The sequence below is a fragment of the Dryobates pubescens genome, chromosome 9, assembly GCF_014839835.1.
Source record: "Dryobates pubescens isolate bDryPub1 chromosome 9, bDryPub1.pri, whole genome shotgun sequence".
NCBI classification, from domain to species: Eukaryota; Metazoa; Chordata; class Aves; order Piciformes; family Picidae; genus Dryobates; species Dryobates pubescens.
The window spans coordinates 39,070,476-39,087,198 of NC_071620.1; the positions used below are offsets into that span (position 1 = coordinate 39,070,476).

The 16,723-nt window shown below is 41.7% G+C and overlaps 1 protein-coding gene across 1 annotated transcript; it reads right to left on the reverse strand.

The window, feature by feature from the left end:
• Nucleotides 1-740: 740 nt before the first annotated feature.
• On the reverse strand, nt 741-16,595 carry C9H5orf22 (chromosome 9 C5orf22 homolog). The gene is made up of 9 exons (XM_009900825.2): nt 16,460-16,595; nt 15,341-15,486; nt 13,906-14,055; nt 11,911-12,370; nt 9,689-9,751; nt 6,992-7,113; nt 5,984-6,050; nt 5,262-5,401; nt 741-1,018 (listed from the first exon to the last, which is right to left on the reverse strand). Exons 1-9 carry the CDS (start codon nt 16,562-16,564, stop codon nt 889-891), a joined length of 1,383 nt encoding a protein of 460 aa, XP_009899127.2. The 5' UTR covers nt 16,565-16,595; the 3' UTR covers nt 741-888.
• Nucleotides 16,596-16,723: the final 128 nt, after the last annotated feature.

A 16,723-nucleotide genomic window follows, 5' to 3' on the forward strand; every position in this document is an offset into this window, starting at 1 on the left:
AATGCTGAAATCAGGAAGAATCTGATACAGAAGGTTTTGCTGCTGACTTCAGTGAAGTTTGGGGTTTTTCCTGAAGAAAAGATCAATTCAGCTTCTTACAGAATTCAACAAATATTGCATGCCTATGCATGCATACTTTTTAATCCTCACACCCACATAAAAATGAAGGTACCAAGCCAATGTCTACACATTAGGGTTATTATCTCAGTCATCAGTGAAATACTCTAAGGCAAAATAAAACATTAATGCAATGGAGTATAAATAGAAATTCTATTCTGTGGATGGGGCAGAAGTCATAAGCTCCTCTAGAGAAATGAGTGGGGGGGGTGCCTGGTCATCTTAAGCACAGCAGTTAACAAAGACAGCTATGTAAACCTAGTATCTTAATGGCATTATTGATGTAATTTTTTTTAAAGGTCCATTGCAACTCAGGAGCATGTCTGTTACTCACCAAACTCCATCCAAAACAATATTTAATTATGTAAATAATTTCTTTTCAGATTCTATTTTTCTTACATAGAAAAAATTCAACCAAACCAACCAAACAAAACCAAAACAACCACCTCCCTCGCCCCCCCAACCACATCCAAACAAAAAAGGGGAAAAAGTAAGTACATTTTATGGACAAAAAATTACTGCCTTCTCTTGCACCGCTTCTAAAAACAAGCAAGAGAGTATAAACATAATCACAAAACTAGTCTGAACAAGGCAACAGGTAACAGCTCAGATGCTGCCGACTGGAAGAAGCAATGCAACTCGAATCTAGCTCTTGGTCAGCTTGAGTTCTAGTGCCACCTGCTGGAATAACAGCATTTTTCCCCTTGCAGCCAGAGCTAACACGCCGTTCAAATGAATCCACCACATTAGAGGGCAATGCGTAAAGGAAGGTCACAAAGAAGAGGTGCTCATGTAATCTAAGTGCACATCCAGAGGGCCATACACTGAACCCAATAAACTGAGAACCTTCTCTTGAATGATGTCAACCTGCTCTGAAGGGCAATAGTCATCCAAACTTGATCTGTAACAAGGAATTGAAAAAGTGTTAGGAGTTATCACTGCCATCACCACATTTTGTATTCTTCCAATACCCTGTGGACAGGCTGAAGCTACTTTCAAGCTGTGATGAGTTCTACCTCCTAGTTTCCTTTCCAAAGCATACTGTTGTGGTTTTGGTCATTACTTTCAGCACTAAACAGTTTCCTTGAAGCTGACTAGAAAGTCTGGAGCAGACGAGGAATTTAACCTACTCATCCTTCCAAATCTACTCTCTGACTGATCCAGAACCTGTTGGCAGTTGAAATTCAAGCAAAGGATCTTATTAAAGGACTGATGGAAAATTCAGATTGAAAAATTCAAATGCTACCAGCAAAACAGGCAGGAAAACCTGAAAACCAAATATTTACAATGCCTGACATAGAACATAATTTTCACTATCTATTAATGAGCTGTAAACAAATACTAGTACAAAAGTAGAGCTGACACTGCTTGTATTTTATACCTGTCAAGTCTACATAAATTATTCTGGCTTTTCTGCAACAGTGGATGTTAATTCTGCAGCTGGCACAGGAAATAAAGCTTTCTTTTACTGCAGGTATTAAGCATACTATTTCTTGTTGACAAGGAGAATTTCTTTGCTAGTTGCCAAGAGCAGCTGCCTCGGAACCAGTCCAGCCAGCAGTGGAGAGCTAGATCTTGGTGTCCAGGGGGCTTCCTGAGGGTTTCCTTTGGTAGAGAAATGCCAGGGAAGCAGAGACCTGCCAGGAGTCTGCAAGTCTCACCGGACAGGCTGATGAGGCCTGGGCACTGCTTCCTTCCCTAGCAGATTGCTATCCACTGTTAATCTTTCAGGTAGACAGCAATGAATTATCAAAAAGAAGTTTAAGGGCAATGAAAAGAGATTTCCAAGCCTTGGGATTTTTGGTTAAGAGATCAGGAACCCATGTAGTGTTCTCCTCTACCGCTCCAGTTGTGGGCAGTGATGAAGGAATAGACAGGAGGAGCCAGCAAATCAATGCCTGACTCTGAGCCTGGTGCCAGGAGCACGACTAAGATCTTTAATCATGGGTTGATTAATTAGACCCCAGACTCGATGGCAACAGATGAAATATACCTTTTACAAAGTGGCAAAGGAATCCTAGCCCAGGAGCTAGCAGGGCTCATGAAATAGCTTTAAACCAGATTTCAAAAGGTAAGGGCCTTGCTAGAAGTAAGCCCAAGGGCAACACACCAGCATTTGAAGGATGGTATGCTAGTGAGGTCTTTCTGTCTTCTGTGTCAGTGGGAGACTCTCGTGGCAGCAAAGACAAAAGGGTTATTGATGGGTCAGTAACCAATGAAGAACCTGAGAACAGCCAGGTAGGAACTAGGACTTACCCCTGCAAAAAGGTAGCAAGACCAACTGAAGAGAGGATCTGGCTGGAAGCCATTGTGCATGGACAAACTATTACCTAATGGCCATCACAGAAATATGGATGTCTCACATGACTGAAGTGCTGCAATCAATGACTACAAACTCTTCAGAAGGAAGAGACAGGTAAGGGAGAAGTCGTAAGGTGGCCCTTTATGTCAAGGAGTGTTTTGATTGTTTGAGCTTAATGATGGTGATGATAAGGTTGAGTATTTATGGGTAATAATCAGGGGGAAGGCTAATAAGGCACATGTCCTGGTGGAAGTCTGCTATATACCACCAAACCAGGATGAAGACACAGATAAAATATTCTTTAGGCATCTGGCAGAAATCTCATGATCACTAATCCCTTGGCCTCATGGGGCCTTCAACTTCGCTGATGTCTGCTCAAAGTGTAACACAGCAGACAGGGAGCAGTCCTGGAGGTTCCTACAGCATCCTACAGAACAACTTCCTGGCACAGCTGGTGAGGGACCCAACTAAGGAAGGTGCCCTGCTGGACCTGCTGTTTGTGAACAGAGAAGGACCTGTGAGTGCTGCAATGGTAGATGGCCATCTCAGCCACAGCAATAACAAAACGATGGAGTTCTTGATTGTTGCAGAAGTAAAAGAGGGGTGTCAGCAGAAGTCCCACCTTGGACTCTCAGCAGGCAGACTTTGGCCTGTTTTGGAGATTGGTTGACACAGTCCTGAAGGGACAGACATTATTCTGGAAGGAAGTCTCAAAAGTGCAGGAACAGGCTGTCCCCATGTGCTGAAAGACGAATCTGCAGGAAAGAAGGCAAACCTGGCTGAACAGAGACATTTGTTTACAACTTACAGAAAAAAGGAGTTTATGTTCATTGAAGAAGGGTATGCATCTTGCTGAGCTGGAAGATAGGCATGGGGAGCAGAATGAAGCCCTCATAATCCAAGAAGAGATGGTTAGCAACCTATTGCACCACTTAGACCACTTAGTCTATAGCACAAAACTAAAGGTGCTGATAGAAGTGCTCACTAAGCCACTCTTGAATCATTTACCAGCAGTCCTGGCTAGCTGGGGAGGTCCCAGCTGACAGGAGACTGGCAAATATGACTTTTGACTACACAAAGAACATCTGGAAGGATTGAGGGAAGTACACATCTGTCGGTCTGACCTTGAAGGTCATGGAGCAGACCATCTTGAGTGCCATTATACATCACGTACAGGACAACCAGGCAATCGGGCCCAGTCTGCATGGGTTCATGAAGGACAAGTCCTGACTGATGAACCTGATTTCCTTCCACAATAAGGTGACCCATTTAATGAATGAGAGACTGGTTGTGGATGTTGTTTACCTGGACTTTAGTAAAGCCTTTGACACTGTGTTCCACAACATCCTCCCAGAGATACCGGATGTTCATAGTTTGGATGAATGGGTGCGTGTCTACCTACAAAGCTGTCTGGATGGTTGGGCCCAGAGAGTGGTGGTGAATGGAGTTAAATCCAGTTGGTGGCCCAAGTGGTGCTCCCCCAGGGCTCAGTATTGGGGCCAGTTCTCTTTCATATCTTTATCAATGATCTGGATGAGGGAATCAAGTGCTCCCTCAGTAAGTTTGCAGATGACACTAAGCTGGGAAGGAATGTTGATCTGGTTGGGGTAGGAAGGCTCTGCCTGTAACTCAAACACTGGTGAGGCCACACCTTGAGTACTGTGTTCACTTTTGTGGCTCACAGTACAAGACATTGAGTTGGAAGGGGTCCAGAGAAAGGCAACAAAGAGGGTAAAGGGTCTGGAGAACAAGTCTGATGAGGAGTGACTGAGGGAACTGGGGTTGTTCAGCCTGGAGTAAAGGAGGCTGAGGGAAGCCTTTGAGCTGTATAACTACCTGAAAGGAGGTTTTAGCAGGGTGGGGGTTGGTTTCTTCTCCAAGTGATAGGACAAGAAGAAATGGCCTCAAGCTGCACCAGGGGAGGTTAGGTTGGATATTAGAAGAAAATTCTTCACTGAAAGGGTTCTCGAACATTGGAATAGGCTCCCCAGGGAGGTGGTTAAATCCCCATCCCATCCCTGGAGGCGTTTAAAAGATGCAGAGATGTGGTGCTAAGGCAACTGGTTTAGCACCAGACTTGGTAGTTAGATAATGGTTAGACTTGATGATCTTAAAGGCTATTTGCAACCAAAATGATTCTATGACTATGATTCTATAGTATATTCTGAAGTGATTAAATTCCAATTTGTGAAGGGATATGCTGTGGTCTTCAAACAAGTTTTCTCAGGACAAATCCCTGGTTCCCCAAGGTCCCTGGCCTCAAACACCATCCTGTTCTCCCTTACATAATACTCTTACAGTCCTGGAAGCATTATTTTTGTCCCATCCAAAGCTTTACTAGAGCTTTCTAGAACACAACCCCCTTTCATCTTATTAGATGAAAACCACTTCCATGCGAAGTTTCACTGAAAATAAAAATACTGTCTGTGCCACCATAAATCCCAGAGCAAGGGAGTGAGGAAGGTGTGATCTCAGCATGTGCAGCTTCAGCAAATTAGCTTTGTCTAACACACACAAGTAATAAAAGTGGAGATGAACCCCAGTCACAGCTATCAATATCTACAAACACAAGGCCTCACCACAGGCTTTCTGTAACCTGTGGTGAAGCTCATGAAATTATCTTTTGAAATCTGTGCTAGCTATTCTAAAGGCCATTAAGTGGCCATCAGTGCAGAACCTTCCCTTACCTGTGCAGATACTGTCAGTGCCTTATGATCAACATTTTCAAACCTCCATTTTCACTACACTATGCATGTGCCAACCAGTTGCTATATTGACAGGATCACTTAGCTTTCTAAGCAGAGTCTGAGATTTTAAAGTGAAAGTATCTATATAACCTTACCGAGCAACCGTCACAAGTGTGGGCTTAGGCAGATCTTTTAGTAGAGCTTTAATGGATTCTATGAGGCCTTCGATCTCCTCTTCAGTGCTAACATGGTGAGGAAGCTCCATATAATCACAGGTCAGACCTGCCTGATGGACCTATATGTAAATTGAACATATTTAATGTCTGTTGATAAATAGTGATGCAGCTCATCTGTGTAAAAAAATCTCTACTATCCCTAGCCCAGCAGGTAACTTACACTTCAGGCAGTGAGATGTTTATTTGTTTTCCTAAACTTGTCAAACCCAAAGAATATTCTGGAGGCTGTATGGATTGTTTTGCTATCTACAGTACACTGGACCTCTCATATGAATTCAGAGCATGTTATAACCCTTGATGATAACTCTAATCTTTTACAAATAGGTAACTTCAGTTCTATAGATTCTGTCAACATTCCCTTGTGAAATTAAACCTTCCTTCACAGGAAGCTGCCTGAGACATCAAAGTTCTGGAAAGATCATATTAATGTTGCCTAAATACAGACAAGCAGAATGTAATTTTATAGTATTTAAAAAGAAAAGCTTGCTTAAGTAATAAGGCATTAAAAAAACAACAATAAAACTACCCAAATCTGACTGAGTCCTGAATGAAGAAGCAAGTCAGAAATGAAGAAAGATCTTTTCCTTCCCTGTTGAAGCTATGCTTCTGGAAACTTTGTGCTTTTCAACCTAGTCACCTACCATTTCGTAGTCTGGACTTTCCATCCTGGTTTTCAAACTGTGAACTAGTTGAACAAGTGACTTCATTCTGGAATTAAGACAAAACCAAAACTTGTTACATACACAGGTCGGTTAGAAACACATATATTTACCCTGGGTGATTTTTGAGAGAGAAAGTAGAAGTTATCGTGGTCCCTCTGTGTCAAGTGCTCTCTGTTGCAAGGTGTTATTATCAGTACTATTGTACTGTTTCACTAGGTCTTTCTTAGAGAGCCCTACACTAATCTCTGGCAAGACCACTTGGCGCTTCTTTTAGGGCAGATCTGGAGAGAAGCTGTTGTAGCTCAAACTCAGATGAATTGGATAGGAAATGTTTGTGGTCCCTGTTACACAGGTCTGACAGTAAGTGCTGCACTTGATGGAGAAAAGGGGTGGATGTCCTATCAAGGGAATCACAGAATCACAGAAACACCAAGGTTGGAAGAGACCTCAAAGATCATCAAGTCCAACCTGTCACCACAGACCTCATGACTAAACCATGGCACCAAGGGCCATGTCCAGTCCCCTCTTGAACACCTCAGACTTCTGCTGCTGCTTTTCAGCTGAAAACATTTAGTTGAAAAGCATAGGTGAGGCTGCTGAGATGTTCTCTGGACACTTGTTCAGGTACAGCCTTTCATTTTTTTCCATTTTTCCATAGAAAGCAGAACCTTTGGGAGCACCAAAGCAGTCCTTTTCCATATCCTCCCTAGTTTCTTGCTTTTCTGAGAGCTCTGCTTCGCACAGATCAGTAGTCACCGAACCTGCCTCCCTCCACAGACAACAGAATTTGCATACAGCTGTACAAGGCTGATCTCAAAAGGCTTACCATGATACTGAAGACAGCAGACTACCTTCATTTTGTTTGTCTCTCCTCTAGCACTAAAGAAAAAATGACAGGCTTGCATAGATCCTATCCAGCTTCTCTCCTTTTGTTAGCAAAGTTCCAAAACTACTGTTTTCATTTTGAAGTATTTAGAAATCACCTACCCAGGATATGAAGCCCACTTCTGTAGGGTCTCTTCATCATCATTATCACACAAATCTGCAAATGCTGCTTCCAAGTCTTCTAGCTGATGAACACGGCTTTCAACACAATCCACCAAGCTCTCCTTTAAATAAGCACATATAAAAGTCTGTTAGGAAAATAGGAGGCAAGAATGTCATAGCTTACCCTATGGCTTGAATTCTGACAGGAGTGATCCATTTGGAAGTTAGGAATCCACAAGTGTTGATTCATTACTACAGATTATCTTTTCAAGAGGATCAGAATGAATTCCTGCAGAATAAATGTTAGACCCACAGAATAAATCAGGTCCTTTTGCTTTGCCTTTCCCACAGCAAATTTTAAAAAGCCACTGTGGAGAGCTAAGAAACTCTGTCAGACTAATTGCTGCAGCCCTGAAATGCTCAGATGAGTACAAGCTTTGTATTTTTATATTGAAAGGAGAATTTGTTTTGTTTTTTTAACCAAGAGTATTATTAAATAAATATTTGCTGAAAAAAACAAAGCAATTGTTGATGTTTTGAGGTTCTTTCAACTCTGCATGCCTGAAAAGACAAGGAATTCATGCAAAATGTCAGTTATTCCTCTTATCCTGCAAAAGTTTATGTCCTTTCTTAAAAAATTCAGACACATAAAGAGACAGCCTTCTTGGAGCGAGGCTCCATACATGAATACAGTTGTGTAGGCAAATATTTGCTGAAAGAGATCCTACATATCAAATCAACTGCAGAGCTTGGCATATTTGGTATTAAAAAATGCTGAGGGCAACAGTGTGTGAAGGAAATTAAAAGCCCTTTGGAATAGATGGACAACAATTAAGACCATGTAAATTCCTTCTCAGGATTCTGGTGGTTGTATCATATAACAGCCACTGCTTCTTTAGGCCAGAGATGTCAGCTTTGGGCCATTTTTACAAGGAGCTCAGAAGGTATCAATCATTCATGAAGTACAAGTTTGTGATCCTATCCTGGGGTATGAATAAGACACTTTCCTAAGCATCACCAGCAACTAACCTTGAAGACACTTCTGTTCTCCCTCTGTACTATTTAAAAACCAAAAGCAAGCAAAAAATCTCCCAATAATACAGCTTATTGTATGATTTAACCATGCAGTACATTTAACCATACTCTGGAACTCTGACACATTCAGGATATTATCTGAAACTTTGGAAAACAGAAAGTTCACTGTTTTCAACCTTCAAAACCTTTAAATTGACTGTCACTATAAAATCACCCATGAATCTTGCCTAGTTCAGTTCTACACCTGAATATAACCATCTGCTAACCATTTTAATTTGATCCTGTAATTTTTTTGCTTTTGTAAATAATTCATGCCCTGAAATCATATTGGGAACTTAAATCACAAGTGTTTACCCCTTCCATATTTATTGACCGTTTCAATAGGTAACTACTTGCTGGAACGTGTCCAGAGAAGGGCAACAAAGTTGGTGAGGGGTTTGGAACACATGCCCTATGAAGAGAGGCTGAGGGAGCTGGGGTTGCTTAGCCTGGAGAGGAGGAGGCTCAGGGGAGACCTTATTGCTGTCTACAGCTACCTGAAGGGAAGTTGTAGCCAGCTGGGGGTTGGTCTCTTCTCCCAGGCAACCAGTGCCAGAACAAGAGAACACAGTTTCAAGCTGTGCCAGGAGAGGTTTAGGCTGGAGGTTAGGAAGAAGTTCTACACAGAGAGAGTGACTGACCATTGGAACGGGCTGCCCGGGGAGGTGGTGAAGTAACCATCATTGGAGGTGTTTAGGAGGAGACTTGATAGGGTGCTTGGTTGCATGGTTTAGTTGATTAGGTGGTGTTGGATGATAGGCTGGACGTGATGATCTTGAAGGTCTCTTTCCAACCTGGTCTATTCTATTCTATTCTATTCTATTTGCCAGCTGAATAAGAAATATGAAAATAAATTTGACAATCTCCCACAGATCTCCATTTTTTTATACACACATTAATTAGGATTGAACTGTGGTAATTTTATGTGTTGAATAGCATACAGATGAGATTAGGACTGCAAAAACAAGACCAGGGTTACAAATTATTTGCTGTAGTGACCTTCAACATGTCTGTCTCCATGGTCTGAATGACTGTATTGGTAGCTACAGCAAAATGACACCATTCTGTGATTTAGAAGCATATAATGCATATAAAAATACATTCAGTGGCAAAATAAAGGCCTTTCCACGCTTAAATATATAGCTAAAATACCAGCTAGGCACTCAGCACAGCTCTGACTGTGAAGGAAGAGCAATTATGGCAAAGAAGCGGGGAGCCTGGAGGGAAGGAAAAAACCAAAGCCCAAGAAGATCACAAACCACCCTCCCAAAAAATCATCCAAACAACAACAAAAAACCCACCCCCAAAATCCTATGGAGCTACACAAATAAGATTGCAAACGACTTACTGTGTTTCCATTTCTTCCTTGTCAATTACCACTTGTATATTCAAATTAATTTTCACACTCTTGCTAAATATTTATGTAGTTGAGATGTTTAACTAAAATGTTTAATAGGAAAGAACTCCTAAGATACTCCTCATTAGCATTCAGCATGCTGCATAGCTTAATTGGAGACCACTTCGTTAAGCACCTTTCATAGGTTCCTTCCTTGTTGTAACTCATTTTTATTGGGTAAATCAAAAGAATCACTCACTTCAACATCCCACAAGGAAATACCATACCTCTGTTGCATTTCTATGAGGCTTCTTGAAATTGTACAACTCTTGCAAAAGCTCATATTCTGCCTTTGAAAAAGACAAAAGAAGCAAAAAATTAGGCTCTTCAAATGAGAAACAAAATCCTCAAAGCCCTCTTTCAAAAAATTTTGATCACTAAGATCATTCTACAACTCAATGCAGATAGTTCTCTGTAACTGCAGCTGAGGAAGACACTGTCAGGCTTGAAAAAGCAATATTGCACAGCCTCAGCCAAGCACTTTGCAGTTGTTTAAACCTGACTTCAAGCACACAGCTTTAAAAGCTAAGTGCAGTCTGTTGGAATCTCTGAAATGAGCCATGCATTTGGCTGAACTATAGTCTCAGTGAAATGCTGAGTGAAACTCAGATGGCAGATGTAGGCAGACAAAACCAGAGTATGATTGTAAATGAAAACCAGACAGGTAAAGACTTCCTGGTTGACCAAATTCACAAGTAAACCACTACAGTGGCTTGTCATTCCTAGTTCTTGATAATATTCACGTTTAATTCATCAAGGACAAATGATTTTATTTACTTAATAGCATTCCAAAGGTGAACACCCATGAATTTTTTAGGAGTACAGGCAGAAAGAGTAAATTTGTCAAATTTTATAGAAATACATCTTTCAGGGCAATGTTTTGGAGTTTAGACTTTTTGGGTGGAAGCCAATACTCTTGGTATTGGAGAACTGTGTTTGCTTTTTATTTTTCCCTTGTATTCTTACATTCCAAGGGTTAACTTGTGAAAAATTGTTGGATGGAATTATTGTCATTTACTATAGTGGGAAATACTAACTGCAAATGAAATGTTGTATCAAAAAAGCTGCACTGCACCACTTCTGAAAGTTGTTCCTAGAACTCAGAACCTATCATAGCACATAAACCCCCTTAAAAACACAAGAAAGAAAAACCCTACACCACCAACCCTGCCCCAAAACCCAACCAAACAGAAAAAGGCCCCAAAAACTTCCCCATTATTTTATTCAGAATGTATTTTACCTAAAAGAAGCATTGAATTGCATTCTTATATGGCAACACCCCTATGGTGTTTTCCTTTTGCTGTACACTTCTCTTTGTAATTCAGAACTGGCACTGTAAATTATCTGAAGACATTGATCATCATCTCAAGAGATGTCCAATGACATTGTCCAGGGGAAATGGGTGCACCCTGGAGCATAGGAGGTTCCATGTAAGCACAAGGAAAAACTTTTTCACTGTTATAGTGACAGAATACTGGAACAGGCTGCCCAGAGAGGTTGTAAAGTCTCCTTCTCTAGAGACATTCAGAACCCATCTGGACGCATTCCTGTGTGATCTGCTCCAAGTGATCCTGCTCTGGCAGGGGGGTTGGACTGGATGATCTTTTGAAGTCCCTCCCAACCCATAACATTCTGTGATAAATACTGAATGTCAGAAGCTTACAGGGCGTGAACAAGGAAGCAACAGTCTAGGTGAAACTCAGAAATGTCAGATGTTCTCTAGCATATGCTCAAGTTAAACCAGTGTTAAAGAGAGATTTAAATGCCAAAACGAGTCAGGATATTACAGAATTTGTCAGCCCAAATGCCACACTGAATTTTCAGTGTATGTTAATTAGTTCTTAATAATCCTGTTCACATCAAGAAAAGCTGTTAACTGCTTTACACCTCTGAGGACTTAGTGTGATTCCATGATTACATATTTATGACTCTATATAGACAAGCTACCTTTGCTGTGCTAGCAAATTAAAAATGGAATGTAAGGCAGTCTTAAGGTCAGAGCCACAGCATTAGAGACAACAGCTGATTTCTTTGCTCTTATGCTTAGCAGTCCAAAGGAAATGAGAGTAACATCACCACAAGTTACCACTCCCGGGAGTAAAAAATGATACAGTCTGTTATCTCTCCCTGATGAATCTTGTTGTGAGTATTTGGGACATTACCTTTAGAAGGCCAAGCATAGCTTTTATGTCCCAAGCAACAAGGAGAAGTGAGCCTTTGATCTTGAATGTGCACACAATACTTATTTCAAATATAAGGATCTACCCTTATGAGGCTGTTATACTTTTTTGGAGCACACACTCCTTTAGCATGTCTCTCCTTCAACTACTACCATGATTTATTAATCATGATCAGCTGATCCACTAAGTGAGCTTAGATGAAAGTTTCTCCATAGATCTAAATGCTAGGATTTGTGACTGCTAAGAGGCCTCTCCATTGTAAAGCTTACCTGTGTGTACATTTCTTTGAAAGGATTTTTAACTGAAAAGAAATCTAAGTCGATGTCTAAGACATATGGGTCCCCGTTCTGCAGTACTTGGCAGACATCTTTAATAACTTCCCGTACTGGGCATTCACTGTTCCTGAGAGAGCTTGAAGCTGAGCACTCTGACAATGTTTCTGCCTTGTTCGGAGCACTTGCATTTTCTACATCCTTCTTCAGTCTTGGGCTGCTGTGATCAAGGTTACCAGGAGCCACTGATGAAGAGGCAAAAGAGGTGCTTGCTGTGTCATCTGTATTTAGCTTCAATCTCTTAGCAGCTGCTACTTCACCATTTTCTTCCTGGCTGTTTGATGCTTCAGTAGGATTGATGAGAATGACATGTAAATTTAAAGGCTTCTGGTTTTCCAGCTGGTCAGCAGGGACATAAAGACCATCACTCAAAAAGTAATGATCTGTACCTGTAACCCTGCAATTGACAATAACTCACAGTTAATACACATAGAATGGGTTGGGTTGGAAGGGACCTCCAAAGATCATCTAGTTCAACCCCCCTGCAGTGAGCAGGGATGTTCTCCACTAGATCAGGTTGCACAGAACCTTGTCAAGCCTGACCTTAAAGATGTCCAGGGATGGGGCCTCAACTACCTCCCTGGGCAACCTGATCCAGTGTTCCACCACCCCCATGGTATAGAACTTGCTCCTAACATCCAATCTAAACCTGCTCTAATTTCAAGCCATTGCCCCTTGTCCTATCACAGTATAACTAAGGTTGGAAGAGACCCCAAGGATCATCGAGTCCAACCTGTCTTGGTAGACCTCATGACTAGACCATGGCACCAAGTGCCATGTCCAATCTCCTCTTGAACACCTGAACATCACTGCAGGCCTTTGTAAACAGTCCCTCTGCAGCCTTCTTGTAGGCCCCCTTCAAGTACTGGAAGGCTGCTATTAGGTCAGTGAAGCCTTCTCTTCTCCAGGGTGAACAACTCCAGTTCCCTCAACCTGTCCTCATAGGCGAGGTGTTCCAGCCTACATATTTATAAAGAGATTAGGAAAAAGCATGTACACTTACAGGAATCTGAGAAGAGTGAAGAGATGATTGATGGGCAAGAAAAGTAATAAAATTATGTATAAAAAAATTATTCAGGGCCAGGTTTGATAAGGCCCTGAGCAGCTGAGCCTAGCTGAGAGGCATCCCTGCCCATGTCAGGGAGGCTGGAGTAGATGATCTCTAGGTCTCTTCCAACCTAACCCATGCTATGATTCTATCTATTTTCATACACAGGTTTTAAACTTGAAGTTTTGTATACTTCTTTATTGCTGAGCCAATACATTTAAATTCTCTCTATTTTGATAGCCCGACAAGATTTCTAACCGATAAGATGAAGGGTCCACATGAGGTACCACTGAAATTAATTTGTCATTGAATTGCATTTTAAAGACCAAATTCAGAATTTAACATGGTATTATCAATATTGTGGCATGTGAGACTGCAAAACCATGGATATTTTGTCTTGGATTGCCTATTTGTTAGTTGTGCTTGAGAACTGGCCTGAAGGCCATGAATATTGATTTAGTAGAAGTAAATTATTATTATTAACCAAATGGTAGCATTCCACTTTTCTTTACCACTACAGTGATTAGAGGACTGGAGCATGAAAGGGAAGCAGAGGAAACAGGGTTTGATTTGTCTTTCTAAGGGAGGACTGCGGAGGATCTAAATGCTGCCCTCTGACAAATCAGCTGTTAAAAATTACTACTTTCTGAGATTTTTGACATTAATAAAGAGAATTAACTTAAAACTTGGGGAGATGAAATGAAATGTGAATAGGTAGAGTTACCTATAATAATAAAAAAAGAATGTAAGGCACAATTTTAACTGGATCCACTCTCACAAAAAAAGGAATGCAAAAATACAAATTTTTTTTTCTTTTTAATTGAAGAGAAGAAAAAAAATGGATTAAAAGCTACAGAAACAGTAAATGACAGCAGAGAGTTTACCTGATTGTAGTTGTTGATATGTCTTTCCCAACTAAAAATTGATGCTTTCCTTCTGAGATCTGCTGGGCCCAGGGTGGGTGAAGCCATAGCACTTGAGAAATATGACCAGCATAAACAGCAGGCATTATCCAGTTCTCAATACTTACTTCACTGAAATGAATGGAGAAAGACTGGAGATAATACTGTTACTTTTCCTGTTAGCAAAACAGGGTTGGTTAAAAATACAACATCTTCCACACCTTGAAAGTTCTCAGACAAATAACCTGAAATTAAGACTTTATGTAAAGGTCACATGAAAGAAACAAAGAGATGGAAATCTTAATCCACAAGACAGACCAAAAATGTCTACTGTAGAATTAAAAAAGTTAGGACTATAAATTATAATCAGCTTCATGCATTTTGAGTATAAACTACATTGAGAAGTTGTGGCTTGAGAAGTTGGGTGAAAATATTGGTCTTAACAGGAAAAGCTTGTTTAACTTCCCATATTCACTGTTCCCTATTCACAGGAGATAGCAATTCAATTTCAGAGTCAAGTTTTCAGTGTGAAGAGAGAAAAACTGGTTTAAAACCACAGCTCTTCAGACATAAAGCATACACTCAGGGTGCTGTCCTGTTACTCAGAGGAACTACCTATTGGCCTAATAACACTATATGCTACAGAACAAATAAACAAAGTAAATGTATCTTAAATGGCTTGATATGTGGCTTAATATTTGACCACAACAGTAAATACAAACATAACTTTTTTCATCAAAAAAAGTGTTCAGCAAGAATGAAGAGACAGAACACACAGCTTCAGGCTGACTGACACTGCTTTTGTTCATACCTACTAGAGAGTCATACCAATATCCACTGTAAAGTCTTGACAGGGCTCTGGGGCAACCTGATCTAATTGAGAATGGCCCTCCTTACTGCAGAGTGGGTTGGACTAGATGACCTTTGGAGGTCCCTTCCAGTCCAGACCATTCTATGACTCTATTTATCAAAGGCAGCAGGAAGTTTAAGGGTTGGAAGGGACTTCTGGAGAACATCGAGTCAAATCACCCTGCCAAATCAGGATCGCTTAGGGCAGGCCACACAGGAGCACATTGAAATGGGTTTTGAAAGTCTCCAGAGAAGGAGACTCCACAATCTCTCTCAGCAGTGCTCCATCACCCTCACAGTAAAGAAATTCCTCCTCATGTTGAGGCGGAATCTCCTGTGTTCTAGCTTATACTTGTTGTTCCTTGTCCTTTCACTGGACACCACCTTCATCTTGACACCCACCCCTCAGATATTTATAGACCTTAATAAGGTCCCCTCTCAGCCGTCTCAAGACTAAACAACCCCAGTTCTCTCAGTCTTTCTTTATAGGAGAGATGTTTAAGTCCCTTAATCATCCTCATAGCTCTCCTCAGACCTAATATATTCTGATACAGTACCTAGGACTTACCTAAAAAGAGCTTCTTTGTCAAATACAGTGTCTGCAGGCATATTCACAGGAATAAGAAGGTCTGGATGGGAATCAAGGTGAACAAAGCTGATGTTACTGTCAGGAAGATGCTTTGAACCAATGGCTCGATAGATGAAAGGCAGCACCTACAACAACACATATATATCCACTGCAATTAGTGAACTTAAAGATGCAATAGCTTTTACAACAAAACCAGTAGTTCCACTATTATTCCTTTAGAATTTGGGTTAGAGGGAGAAGGAGGTAGAAAACAGTACAAAGGAGAAACAATTCTAGTGGCAAGAACTCATGAACTGTAACCATTATGAGATGAAGTGTTCCACATGAGAAGATGATGAAGAATCACAGTTCTGCTGCCACATTCCTTTATAGGAATCCTTGATGATAGAAGATCTTCTCACTAATCATTTTACTCAATTCCTATTTTTAATTACAACTGAGACCCAAGAATGCCTTTCTTCTTCGGCAGAACATTGCCCCTGTATTACCTCCTCACCACGCATGGGTGCCGTGGAGATAGACATCTTGTGTTTTATAAGTTAACTGATAGTGAAAACTGACTACACCATTGTTTAAACTGTAGCTCATCTTTTAACCTACCCGCACTGAAGAAAGGGCTTACTTCCTAACCTCTACATGATTTAGTCACTGTAATATAAAGACTACCATTCTCAACTGCCCAACCTTATCCCTTGCTGAAAGTCTTCTCTCAAAGGTGGGAAAATCGGAGATGAGGCAACTCATCAATTTGCAGTACAGCAAACCCCTGAAGTGCAATCATGTTGGGTGGTAAAATAAGAAAACTGATGGCAGATTCATACCGTACACTGAAGTGCAGTACATGTAGTCCCTCCCACAGACACAGGATAGTAACTGTCTTAGCTGCCAGAACAAATCCAACAAGGACTGGGGTGGCGGGGGGCGGTGGGACACTGCACCAAAGATCCACCGGACACCTCCCTTCGCTTCCACCTACCAGACTAAGCTCCCACACTGTGGAGAAGGGAAACGCAAGCAACCAAGGAAGAAACAAATGAGCTACTCCACATGCACCACCCAAGCGACCCCTCATTCCACCGCCCAGCACCGGGTACTCACGTCCTGATGGTCCTCCACCACCCACACCGGCAGCACCGGGTAGGTCCGCAAGCAATCCTTGCGGGAACAGTCCCAGCCGCCAGCCACCGAGACCCCGCCACTCATGCCGCCGCGGCAACCACAGACCGGGCAGGTCGAACCGCGGCCCAACCTCCGCCTCCTCTGCCGGCGGACGGTGCTTCCGCTCCCAGAGCCCTCCCATCGCTTTCCTCTTCCGGAGCCGGCGCTACGGGCCGGGCTGGCCTCGGCTGCGGGGCCCAGGTG

What these genes read in the sequence shown, in the direction of transcription:
- C9H5orf22 (XM_009900825.2), bottom strand. Translation starts at nt 16,564, where the DNA reads ATGAGTGGCGGGGTCTCGGTGGCTGGCGGCTGGGACTGTTCCCGCAAG. An exon ending in TGGTGGAGGACCATCAGGAC is followed by an intron (nt 15,487 to 16,459) that starts GTGAGTACCCGG and finishes GTGTTGTTGTAG; the next exon opens with GTGCTGCCTTTCATCTATCG. An exon ending in ATATCAACAACTACAATCAG is followed by an intron (nt 12,371 to 13,905) that starts GTAAACTCTCTG and finishes TGTCAATTGCAG; the next exon opens with GGTTACAGGTACAGATCATT.